Source organism: Otolemur garnettii, unplaced genomic scaffold (assembly GCF_000181295.1).
Source record: "Otolemur garnettii isolate 467f Iridium unplaced genomic scaffold, OtoGar3 scaffold00178, whole genome shotgun sequence".
Classification (NCBI taxonomy): domain Eukaryota; kingdom Metazoa; phylum Chordata; class Mammalia; order Primates; family Galagidae; genus Otolemur; species Otolemur garnettii.
Window position 1 is genome coordinate 1,531,861 of NW_003852573.1, and position 12,868 is coordinate 1,544,728.

Here is a 12,868-nt window from a genome sequence, read left to right on the forward strand (position 1 = left end):
AAAAAAGGATGAAATGTGAAGACACTATAGTCCAATTTAGTTTTTCTGTCTTTTGTACTATCAGACATAATGACCTGTATGAAATGTTGTTGGTTTCACTGCTAAGACATGCCAGTCCACATCCTAGGGTCTCGCCTCTGCACATCCACAGCATCCATGGACAGGAGGAAGACCCTGGACAAGGCCCATACCGATCAGAACTAAAATAGCCAATGCTGCTCAGTAATGATCTTTAAAACTTGCTATTACTAAATAAACAAACGGTGGTACATCCATAGGATAGAATAGTACTCAGCAATAAAAAGAAAGGAGCTAGAAGGAAAAGACACAAAAGAACTGTTTTTTTCCTGCAGTTTTTGGCAGGGGCTGAGTTTGAACCCATCAGCTCTGGCATTTGGGGTCAGCACCCTACCCCTATGAGCCACAGGCACCACTCGACACAGAGGAACTTTATATGCATATCGCTAAGTCAAAGGAGTTGAGCTGAAAGGCTCCATCCTGTGTGATTCCAACATTATGACATTCCAGCAAAGGTAAAGCTATTGAGTAAAGACATCAGTGGTGCTGGAATTCCAGAGGTGGCCAGGAACTAGGGTGCGGGGGGAAGAACGGGTGGAGCACACTGTAATGGTGGATATGTGCCATTACACACTTGCCCACACCTGTAAGGTGTATCTATACAATAGAGTGAACCCTAATGTAAACGATGGGCTTAAACAATAATGTATCCATATTGGCTCATCAGCTGTAGCAAATGTACCACAGAAATGCAAAATGTTACATAATCATAGGAAAAACTGTAGGGAGCAGGAGGCGAGGTGGTGGTCTCTGCACATCTCATTCCATTTTTCTATAAACCAAAACTGCTCTAAAAAATAAAATCTACTAATAAAAAAATCCCAAATTGTTATTTTGAGCCACAGAGATTACCTGTATAGTACTGGTAGAAATCAGGGGAAGAAAAGCCCTCATCATCTCATGACTTTCACTGACAATTTTCTACCAGCTTCCAGCTAGACAGCAGAGGCGTCATCTGTTTAACAACTGAACCAGGCCAGGCACACTGGCTCACACCTGTAATCCTAGCAGCACCCTGAGAGGCCAATGCAGTGGATCTCTTGAGTTCAGGAGCTTGAGACCAGCCTGACCAAGAGTGAGACCTCATCTCTACTAAAAATGGAAAAACAGAAGCAAGAGGATCACTTGAGCCCAAGAGTTCAAGGTTGCTCTGAGCTACAACACCAAGGCTCTCTACTAAGGGTGACAAAGTCAGGCTCTGTCTCAAAAAAATCAATAAATAAATAATAAAAATTGAACCAGTAGCCTTCTAACTAAAAGGAGCCATAAATGAGGACTGACAACAATAAATTAACAGTATAAGTAATACACATGCATCCAATTTGCTTTAAGCATCAGTAATTAGGAAAGCCTAGAAAAGCAGGAACTAGTGAGCCTAGAAGAATTTAGAAGTGAGGCCATTTACCAATGAGAGATAAGCAGGACAGGCAACTAGACCTTAGAGTCACTGTTGGTCTCCAGTCTCAGCACACCTTCCTCCAGCTCTGCTCTAAGGAGAGCATCTCCTGTGAGAGTGAGCCCTCAGCAGTTGTGAGCTGCATCACTGGCATTAACTGGTTGTGTTGCTCTCTGAAGTCACAGAGCCACCTCCCGGGTCCAGAGCATCAGAATTGAGACCCAGGAGATATCATGACTGACCCCATTCTTCCCTCTGCATTTCCACACTCCAATAGCAATAAGCAATGAGGTTTCGTTGGGAGAGTGAATCTATTTTGTCAACAATTAATCCACAAAGTACACTAAGATAACAATCCACTAAGCACTTGAAAGACTCATTTGGCTTTTACTTTAACATACCCATTCCAAGCTTTAGTTCACTCAGTTTCCAGACCTTTAGTCCTCTAACCAGCTTAACCAATGTGCAAATATATTCTCATACAGCCTCTGAAATAGATTATTACCAACAGACCAGAAAATGACGCAAATGTAGTACATCTACATAAGTGAAGCATGTTTAGCCAAAGGGATAGTTAGTGTGGCTTATATCATGGAGATGGGTTATGTTCACAGGGCTGAATTCACAACTGCAAGCTTTAGCAATTTCCCCTAGTTCTTTCTTGAGCCAGGACATGGATGGCTCCAATCTTTTCACTTCACACCCTCCCCACTTCCACTCCATACACACAGATGGCAAAGCTATCACTGCTTACATCCATCTTCTTTGGTGGTCTCCACTGGCACACAAGTCCATTGTTATAATTAGGAGAACACCAAAGACAATTGATCTCTGTGCATTTTTTATGAGAAACGAGTCAATAATTTCTTATTTCTCCACACACTGTCCCAGACAAAGAACCTTGAGCAGAGGGAGCTGCAGTCTTACATTAGCAACTCTACAACAAATCAGAGGTGAGAGAGGATGTGGTCCATGTGAACCTGCTAAGCCACTAATCAGAATTCTCCAACCAAGAGGATTTCCCTTCAGCCCAATCCAGGTTTGACAGGTGGGATGTCCTTCATGGCTCCTCCAACCTCCTCTAACCACCACCACCCCTGCATACCCATTAATTTAATTGTGCCTTTTCACAAAGGGGCTGTGCCTGGGAAACTGTGCTGGGTCTGTCCTGCTACAAGCATCTTAACTGCTTACCACATCTACCTTGAGGAAAAGGGCAGCTGCTCGCCCCATGCACCCCCACCAGACCCCGTGCCCAATTTCCCCATCACACTCAGCCAAGACAAGGGATAAGCTACACATATCAGAATCAGAAGCTTCCTAGTCAATTTTGACTCAACTGTGTTCTTCAATAGTGTTTTTTTCTTTTCTTATGAAATGTGGTGCTATTAAAAATAGAGAAAAGTTGGAAGAGGACTCATTATTACTGTGATTATATGATTTGTTATGTGATCTTGAGTACATCATTTACCCCCTGAGTCCTTTATTTTTTTTTTGAAACAGTCTTACCCTGTCACCCTGGGTAGAGTGATGTGGCATCATAGCTCACAGCAACATCATATTCTTGGGCTCAAGAGATCCTCTTGTCTTACCTCCAAAAAGCTTGGAACTATAGGTGACTGCCACAGTGCCTGGCTAGTTTTTCTTTTTTTAGTAGAGATGGCATCTCAATCTTACTCAGGCTAGTCTTAAACTCCTGTGCCCAGGCGTGAACCACTACGCCTGAGTCTTTTTTTCATTTTGTATTTAAGAAGGTTGAACTAAGAAGACCTCCATGGTCCTGTCAGGCTCCTCCAGTAGTCTATTTATAACCTACTAAGTTCTCCCTCCCACCATGTCTTCATCCCACCCCCACCACAAGTAGGACATCAGGGTGCTAGGCCTCTGGTTTCCACAGTCAGCTTCTGGAGGAAAGACCATTGCAGATGATATTTAGAACTCACCAAACTCTAGCACTTAGAGCGGCAGGGAATTCAAATAATCCACTACCCAAATACTGTTCCTTCAAGTGGGTAAAGTAGTATTATCCCCAAGATTTAGATAGGAAAATTGTGATCCAGAAAAGCTAAATGACATACACAAGGTTCCCAGCTGTCCTAATAGGTGACACGAACAGAACAAAGAACCAAATCGTCAGTTTCGCACATTCATTTCCTTCCACACCACCAAAATAGTTATGAAAGGGCATTATTTGGGGTGTCAGGCCAAAGCTTTAAAAGAAACAATCAAATATAAAATCAAATATTTAGAGAAGCAAATATAGCTATAAACTCCTAATATTTACGTTATTATTTATGAGCAAGAAGTGGAAGGAAGAGTCTTGATAGTAAACCTTTACAAACTGGAAAGATACAGATGAGTGATACTTTTTCTATTCACTGATCTATCTCATGAATCTAGATATCAATCAGAAACCACTTTGGGGGTACTCATAAATAATTGCAAAGGCGTTCTGACCCAACATACACAATCCCTCAGGAGAAGCTCTCTGTTCTGTTAACCTACTAAGTAATCTTGACACATTTACATATGTGTTTGTAGTTCTGCCAATTTTTAATAAGAATCTGTGGAAGCTGAAGAACTGTTCTATTTATTTGCAAAATTTCAGTGCCATTGCTATAAATAGCAAATGGTTTCCTTTAAAAACTCAAATGGTTTCTTCAAGTTAAATTTCATTTTCCATGTCTGTATAAGAAGCTCTTTTAGATTGAGATAATTCATTTGAATTACCTAAGCCAAAATGTTATTTCCCTTCTAACATAAAATCTTCTAGAAATGTGCTTACAGAGACAAATACCATTTCCAACATGTACTAAAATTCACATTTAAGAATTCCAGCATTCACTTTAGAGATGATTCTGCGCTTGTAACTGATCAGTCTTGACTCATTTAATCCCCCTATAAAATCCACAAAAGCCACCCAGAGAATTAGTCCTTGGGATTTTAAAGTATATTAAAACATACCACAGAGATAAAAATGGGGACTACTCTGGATCTAAAGCATACGAGCATCCAAACTCTCTCCTTCCAGCTCTACATTTAGCAGCATTTTGTAGGAAGAGCTACTATTCATTGGAGAGAAAAGTGGTTGGTAGTTTGGTTCTCCCAGAGAAAACGATAGTGTCCTTGCCCACTGCTGGTACTACTCTAACAGCAAAGAGGAATTATTATGCCACCAGTAAGACATGGAGTCATTGGCTAGATCATGATCTCCTGGTGGGGAGCAGGCTATTCCTTCCAACTGTTTCAAAGCTGAGTCCTAGGAGCATGACCTGAGAATGTGCAATGCCTCAACTCAGCCTTCAGGTGGCCTCCTAGAACACCCACCCAGTTAACAACCCAGACAAACAGACCTTGGGATCCTTTGTAATCCTCTCTACAAAAAAGGAAGATCAATTCCCACAAAACATAAACTAGATAAGAATCTGATATTTTTCTTTGCAATGACTTGATATCTTTGCTTTTTCAAAGTAGAAAATCACTTTTTGCTACATGTCCCAGACACCCATTCGAACAAACTGAACATGTCCTAAGTCTAACACATTTACAGGGACTTTATCTTCTTTTAATTCCTTCAATTGCCTGCAGGACTAACAATCCAAAATGGTTGCTATGATTTGGATGTTTGTCCCCTCCAAACATCATATTGAAATTTGGCCCCTCAATGTTGGAGGTGGGGACTAATAGGAGGTGTTTGGGTCATGGGGGCAGATCCTCCATTAATAGATTAATGCCCTCTCTCAGAGATGAGTGGATTTTCATTACATTAGTTCCAGGGAGAACCGGAGTCTGGTACCTCCCCTCTCTCATGCCCTTGCTTTCTCTCTCTCTCTCTCTTCCTCTCTCACCATGTGATCTCTGCACATGCCAGCTCCCCTTCAACTTCTGCCATGAGTGGAAGCAACCTGAGGCCCTCACTAGATGCCCAATCTTGAACTTTCCAGCCATCAGACTTGTCAGCCACATAAACCTTTTTCCTTTATAAATTACCCAGTCTCAGGTATTCTAGCAACACAAAATGGACTAAAACAGCAGTGTGATCAAAAATGCCACTTCTCTTAACTATAGCTATTATCTTAATAACTCAGCAAATTGTCACCTCCAAAACTCATTTTTAGCAAAGAAATAACTCATTCTGAAATTTGCAACAAAGAAAAGAAAGAAGAAAAAAGGGAGGGAGGGAGGAGAGGAGAAGGGAGGAGAGGACAGGGAGAGGGAGGGGGAGGGGAAAGGAGGGAGGGAGAGAGGGAGGAAGAAAAGGAGGGAAGGGGACAAGAGGAAGGAAGGGAGGGAGGGAGGAAGGAAGGAAGGAACAAACTTAGAAAAATATGATACTACTGTTATGAGGAGTTAATTGCTATGAAAACAGCTAAAGTTCAGCAGAAGATGAAAGAAAAATTCCCATAATTAGAATAATCAATACATAAGTAAACATTCAGCAACTGAATACCAAGTGATTCACCAGTGCAGTAGCCATGCATATCTGCTCCTGCAGCCCCACCACCCCAAGCCAGTGGCTTACACTCACATTGAGTAAGAGTAAGTTTTCTGTCTCTTCCATACCCATTCACTGACATGCAGAACCACCAAACCTCCAAAGGATGGGAATAGCAGGCAAGGGTATCAATCAAGCATGCTCCCTCTGTTCTGGACATCCATCATGCTAGTTCCCACCCACTTAATTACTCTGCTGTTGACCACCCACATTTAATTCAGTTTTAAAGACATGACAACAAGGTCTGAGATTTGAGGAATGTACCTGACTCTCTCTCCCCTCCAGTGGTGGTGGAATCTGATCAGCAAAACCAATCTTCCCTGGATCACCCATAAAGGCACTAACCTCATCCACGTTCTCAAAAGCGTTGATGACATCATATGGCAAACAGGACAGAAGGTCAATCACAAACCACGTCTTCAAGTAGTTCATGCGGATAAGTTTGGGGTCAGAAATCACCTCCCCCGCTGGTCCAACAAAGGTGGTATGAAAATTGAGCACAATATCCACCAAAAAGATGACATCTACGATGCTATCCACAACCAGCCAGGCCACATTGTTCTGCCTGGTTTTAAAGGAAACATTGTAAGGGACCAAGATGGCTGTATAGAAGGTCAAGATCAAGATGATCCAATCCCATGTGGTCTTAAAAACACAGTAATGTAAGATGATATGAGGGGGAGTCTTTGGCGCCTCTTGCTTGTACTGGGGAAGGATGTCTGAGCCCAGCTGCAGGACCTGTACAGAAAAACATGACCAAGAGAGAACCAAGTTAGGATTAAATTGCAAGTATCTAACCAGTTAGCATTTGTAACTCCCAAATGCTCATAATACTCTGGATGGTTTACTGGTTGTAATAACAGGCATGAGAAGAACACAGGAAAATGGAAGCAAACATTATAATAAAAAATAATCATAATGAAACAATGACAAACTATTGTTTCACTTACTATGAGCTAAGCATTGTAGTAAATCACATACATTTATTATCTCACTTAATTCTAAGTACAACTTGGCCTTTTTTTTTTTTTAAAGTGACAGGATCTCTCTCTGTTCCCCAAACTGGAGTACAAAAGCACAATTACAGCTCACTGTAACCTCAAACTCCTGGGCTCAAGCAATCTTCCTGCCTCAGACTCCAGAATAACTGGGACTAAAGCCACACACCACCACACCCAACCACAAACTTTGATTTACTAGCCAATTATTATTCTATATGACAAATGAAAAACTGAGGCTCTAAAACTTAAGGAACTTTATGCAACAAATATTTACTAATCTGACTTCACCAAACAATTGCAGAATACATATTCTTCTCATCAACAATGGAACACTTTACTGGACAGATCATATGTTACTCCACAAAATGCATCTTAATTTTTTTTATATTGGGTTTTTCTTATTTCAGAATATGATGGGGATACACATGTTTTGGTTACATAATTTGCTTTTGTACATTTTATGCACACACATGGAAGTAAAACTCAATGGAAATCAAAAAGGTGGGAGAAGGGTGAAGTAAATTTACACCTAGCTGATACAATGCACATATTCTGGGTGCATTATAAGTGCACACTTATAAGTCTTAAATCCATTTTTTTTTTTTTTTTGAGACAGATTCTCACTTGGTTACCCTCAGTAGAGTGCCATGGCATCTTAGCTCATAGCAACCTATACTCTCCCAAGTAGCTGAAACTACAGACGCCCAGGTATTTTTAGAGACTGGGTCTCGGCTGGTCTTGAACTCATGAGCTAGGCAATCCACCCACCGTGGCCTCCCAAGTGCTGGGATTACAGGCATGAGCCACCGCATCTGGCCTAAGTCTTAAATTTTTAAAAGTCAAATCCATATTAAGAATCTTTCCTGACCACATGGAAGAAAAACAAAAATCAATAAAATATACAAATATAGTAGAGCCTCTGTAAATTGACAACATATGGCGGTGGTCAACATAAGGAACTAAGCCCACTGTACTGATACATATACATGGTGCATGTCTGGTCTATGAAAATCAGGTCAACTTAACAAAGTCTATTATAAATGGAAATTAAACAATATGCTCTTCAATGATCAATGGAGCAATAAAGAAATTAAGAAGAAAATTTAAAATTTCTTGAAACAAATGAAAATGGAAATACAACATACCTAAACCCCTAGAATACAGAAAGCAGTATTAAGGGGAAAGTATGTAGCGACAAACGCCTACATCAACAAACTAGAAAGAGTTCAAATAAACAATCTAATTATGTACCTCAAGGAACTAGAAAAGAACAAATCGAACCTAAAATTAGTAGAAGGTAAGAAATAATAAAGAGCCAAAATAAATGAAATTGAGACTAAAAAGAAAAAATTGACAAACCATTACTAGACAAAAAAATAAATAAATAAATAAACTCCAAATAAATAAAATCAAAGATTAAAAAGGAGATATTACCACTCATACTACAGAAATACAAAGGATCACTAGGGACTATTATGAAAAACTGTACACAAATAAATTGGAAATGGATAAATTCCTAGACATACACCATCTACCAAGACTGAACCAAGAAGAAAATGAAAACCTGAATAGACAAATAACAAGTATTTGACCGATTTAATCAATAATAAAAAATATCCCAAAAGACAAAAGCCCAGGACCACATGGCTTCACTGTTGAATTCTACCAAACTTTTAAAAAACTAGTACCAATTCTTCTCAGACTATTCACAAATTGAAGGAAGGGGATCTTCTAAACTCAATCTACAAGACTAGAATTACCAGGATACCACAAGGAAATAAGGATGAAAGAGAGAATGAGAGAGAGAGACAGCTAATATCCCTGATGAACACAAATGTAAAAATCCTCAATGAAATACCAGCAAACAAGTTAATATATGATATATCATATCAACAATAGGAATAGAAAAAAATGATCATCTCAGCAAAGAAACAGCATTTGCCAAAATTTAATATCCCTTCATGATAAAAACTCAACAAATTACGTATAGAACGACCATATCTCAAAATGATAAAGGCCATATATGACAAAACTATAACTAACATCATACTGAATGGGGAAAGGTTGAAATTCTATTCTCTAATATCTGTAAAAAGACAAGACTATTTTCACCACTTTTATTCAACATAGTACTAGAAGTCCTAGCCCAAGCAATCAGGCAACAGAAAGAAATAAAGGGCATCCAAACTGGGAAAGAGGAGGTCAAACTGTCCCTGTTTGTAGTTATGATCTTACATTTAGAAAAGCATAAAGACTCTACCAAAAATAAAAATAAAAAATAAAAATCCTGTTAGAACTGAGATAAACTGAGTAAAGTTTCTGGATAGAAAATCAACATACAAGAATCAGTAATGTTTCTATACACCAATAACACGCAATCTGAAAACAAAATCAAGAGAAAAATCCCATTTACAATAGCTACCAAAAAAATACAAAGGAATAAATTTAACCAAAGAGGTGGAAGATCTCTGCAAGGAAAACTATAAAACACTGATGAAAAAAATTGAACAGGACATAATAAGGAGTAAAGAGATACCATGCTCATGAACTAGAAGAATTATTAAAATGTCTATACTTCTTAAAACAATCTACAGATTCAATGCAATATCTATCAAAATATCAATGACATTCTTCAAATAAAAAAATCCTACAATTTATATGGAATCATAAAGACTCTAATAGCCAAAGTGGTCCTGAGCAAAAAGAACAAAGCTGGTGGCACCATAATACCTGACTTAAAAACATACAACACACAACCATAGTAAGCAAAACAGCATTGTACTGGCATAAAACAGACACACAGACCAATGAAACAGAAAAAAGAATCCAGAAGTAAATCCATACATTTACAGCCAACGGATTTTTAACAAAGGCATGAAAAATGCTCACTCAGGGAAGAATAGTCTCTTCGATAAATGGTACTGAGAAAACTGATTATCCATATGCAGAAGAATAAAATTAGACCCCTATCTTTCATCATATATAAAAATCAACTGAAAATGGATTAAAGAGTAAATGTAAAACCCCAAACTGTAAAACTTCCAGAAGAAAACATTGGAGAAATGTTTCAGAACATTGGCCTGGTCAAAAAGTTTTAAAGTAAGATTTCAAAAGTATAAGGAACAAAAGCAAAAACAAATGGCATTATGTCAAACTAAAAAGCTGTACACAGCAAAATAAACAGTTAACAGAGTGAAGAGACAGCCTACAGAATGGGAAACAATACTTGCAAACTATCCATAGAAGAGAATAATATCCAGAATATACAAGAAATCAACAGCAAAACAAAAAGTGAGTTTAAAATGGGCAAATAGATATTTCTTGAAAGAAAATATATAAATACTCAAACAGATACCTGAAGAAATGTTTAATATCACTAATAACCAGAGAAATGCAAATCAAAAACTCAATAAATCATCATCTTACCTCAGCTAAAATGGTTATTATCAAAAAGACAAAAAACAAATGCTTGTAAGGATATGGAGAAAATGGAACCCTTACACACTATTAGTGGAAATGTAAATTAGCACAGCCATTATAGAAACTATGTGAAGGCTCCTCAAAAAACTAAAAATAGAACTACCATATGATCCAGCAATCCCACTACTAGGTATATATTCAAATTGACATCTTCACTATTCACAATAGCCAAGATAAGGAATCAGCCTAAGTGTCATCAACGAATGAATGGACAAAGAAAATGTGGTATACATAAGCAATCGAATATTCAGTCATCAAAAAGAATGATATGCCATCATTTGAGGCAACATGGATAAGCCTGGAGGATATTATGTCATCAGTGGTTCTCAACCTGTGGGTCAGGACCCCTTTGTAACAATAAAAATACATCATGGCATTAGGAAGGTTGAGAATCACTGTGTTAGGAAGTTTGAGAACCACTGCGTTAAGTGAAATAAGCCAGGTACAGAAAGACAAATACAGCATTTTCTGACTCATATGTGAGAGCTTTAAAAAGCTGATCTCATGGAAGTAGAGAGTAGAATAGTGGTTACCAGAGGCTGGGAAGGAAAGGGGTTAGAGAGGAAAAGGGAGAGGTTGATTAATGGGTACAAAGTCATAGCCAAAGAAAAAATAAATATTTAAGGTAATGGCTATCCCAATTATCCTGATTTGATTATGTGAATATATCAAATTATTACACATACCCAGAAAATATGTATATCTAATATGTATCAATAAAAATAAATAAATTTTTTAAAAATTACAGCTAGATAGGAAGAATATGTTCTAGTGTTATATAGCATATAGGGCAACTATAGTTAACAATTTATTGGGTTTTCCAAAATAACTAGAAGAGAGGATCTTGAATGTTCCCAGTACAAAGAAATGAAAAATGTTTGAGGTAACAGATATCTCAGTTACCCTGATTTGGTTATTACACATTGTATATGTGTATCAAGATATCATATGTATCTCATAAATAGGTACAATTATTATGTATCAATTAAAATTTTTTAATATATTTATATTTCTGTGCCAGGAACTGTTCTAGGCACTGGACACATAGCAATGAAGGAAACAGCACAATGCCTGCTCTCATGGAGCTCAGTGTGGTAGAGTAATCAAGATTATTTCAAATTGTGATAAGAGCTAAGTAGGAAGCTGAAGCAGGGAGAACACAGGGCTTTAACAGAATGTGATTAAAGGAGGAAGGGACAGAGAGTGAATTGAAACGCCTAAATAACACCAATAACCTGCCATTCAAATTTGTATGGAAAAAATATCCTAGGCTTAACTGGTGTAATGACTCCAAGGTAAAATAAGCTCGATATTTTCAGCAAAAAAAAAGAAATCCAATGTGGTTAAAGCACACACTGGGGGAGAGGGGGAGAGAGAGAGAGAGAGAGAGAGAGAGAGTGTGTGTGTGTGTGTGTAGGGAGGGAGGGAGGGAGGTACAAGCTGAGCTCAGAAAGGAAAGCAGGAACCAGACCATGCAGGACCTCGTGGACCACTGGAAGGTGTTAAATTTTATTCTCAGTATGTCTGGGTGTAACTGGAGGATTTTACACAAAGGAATAATAATCCAATGCATGTTTTTAAAAGATAATCCTGGCTGCTATGAAGATAATGAATTGGAACAAAGAATTAGAGAATTAAGAGAATCAGAGTACTTATTACAAAAGCCTGAGAAAAAGAAGGTATGATAGAGAAAAGCAGTCCAATTTTGGATATGTTTTTGAAATATAACCAGCAGGACTTGCTGATGTTTAGAATGAAAAGGAAAGACAGCAGTAAAGTATATGCACTACTGTATTCCACAAGCCCAGAAGGGTGGCTGGCTGAGAGTAGGCACTACAGGACTGCTTTTAAGTGAATGACTGAACTCTAAGGTCACATAACTAGCAAGAGATGGAGCCAGGGTCCCAAAACAGGCGAAGCTAGATTCGAGACACATGCTATTCCATTTCAAGGTTACATTTTCCTGGGTAACTTATGTGTTTAAGGTAGACTCCGTGCAGGAAGAAGATCAAGAGAGTATCACCAATAGGTTTCACCCACATTAGTCAAAGGCAAAAAGTTGTGCCTTTTGATACCAGCTCAAGCTGGTAGGTATGCCATAGCTGCTCCTCTGAGCCACTTACAGGTTCTCATAAATCTCTAGGTGAAACTCTTTCTTTCTTCATGGGAACTTTTTTTTTTTTTGAGATGTAGGCTCCCTGGGTTGCCCAGGCTGGTCTTGCACTCCTGGGCTCATCCTGTCCTGGCCTATGTAGGTATGGGTATTATAGGCATGAGACACCAGGCCTGGCCATGGAATGTGTTTTTTACCTCTACAGCAGTATTTTTCAACCTTTTCTATCTCACAGCATATTTGAACCTATAGTTAAACTTCCATGGTATACTTAAATTATGTTCATCAAAAAAAAAAAAAAAAAA

The 12,868-nt window shown here is 38.4% G+C and overlaps 1 protein-coding gene across 2 annotated transcripts in view; it reads right to left on the reverse strand.

Moving 5' to 3' along the window:
• The window catches only part of KCNH1 (potassium voltage-gated channel subfamily H member 1), a 421,068-nt gene that overhangs the window by 302,024 nt on the left and 106,176 nt on the right, over positions 1–12,868 (reverse strand). The window contains exon 6 of one of the 2 annotated variants that reach the window (XM_003800511.2): positions 6,315–6,707. In XM_003800511.2, the coding sequence (XP_003800559.1) occupies positions 6,315–6,707 (393 nt within the window). Of the gene's footprint in view, positions 1–6,233; positions 6,708–12,868 lie in introns of both variants that reach the window. The other variant, XM_003800512.2, reaches the window with a different exon arrangement.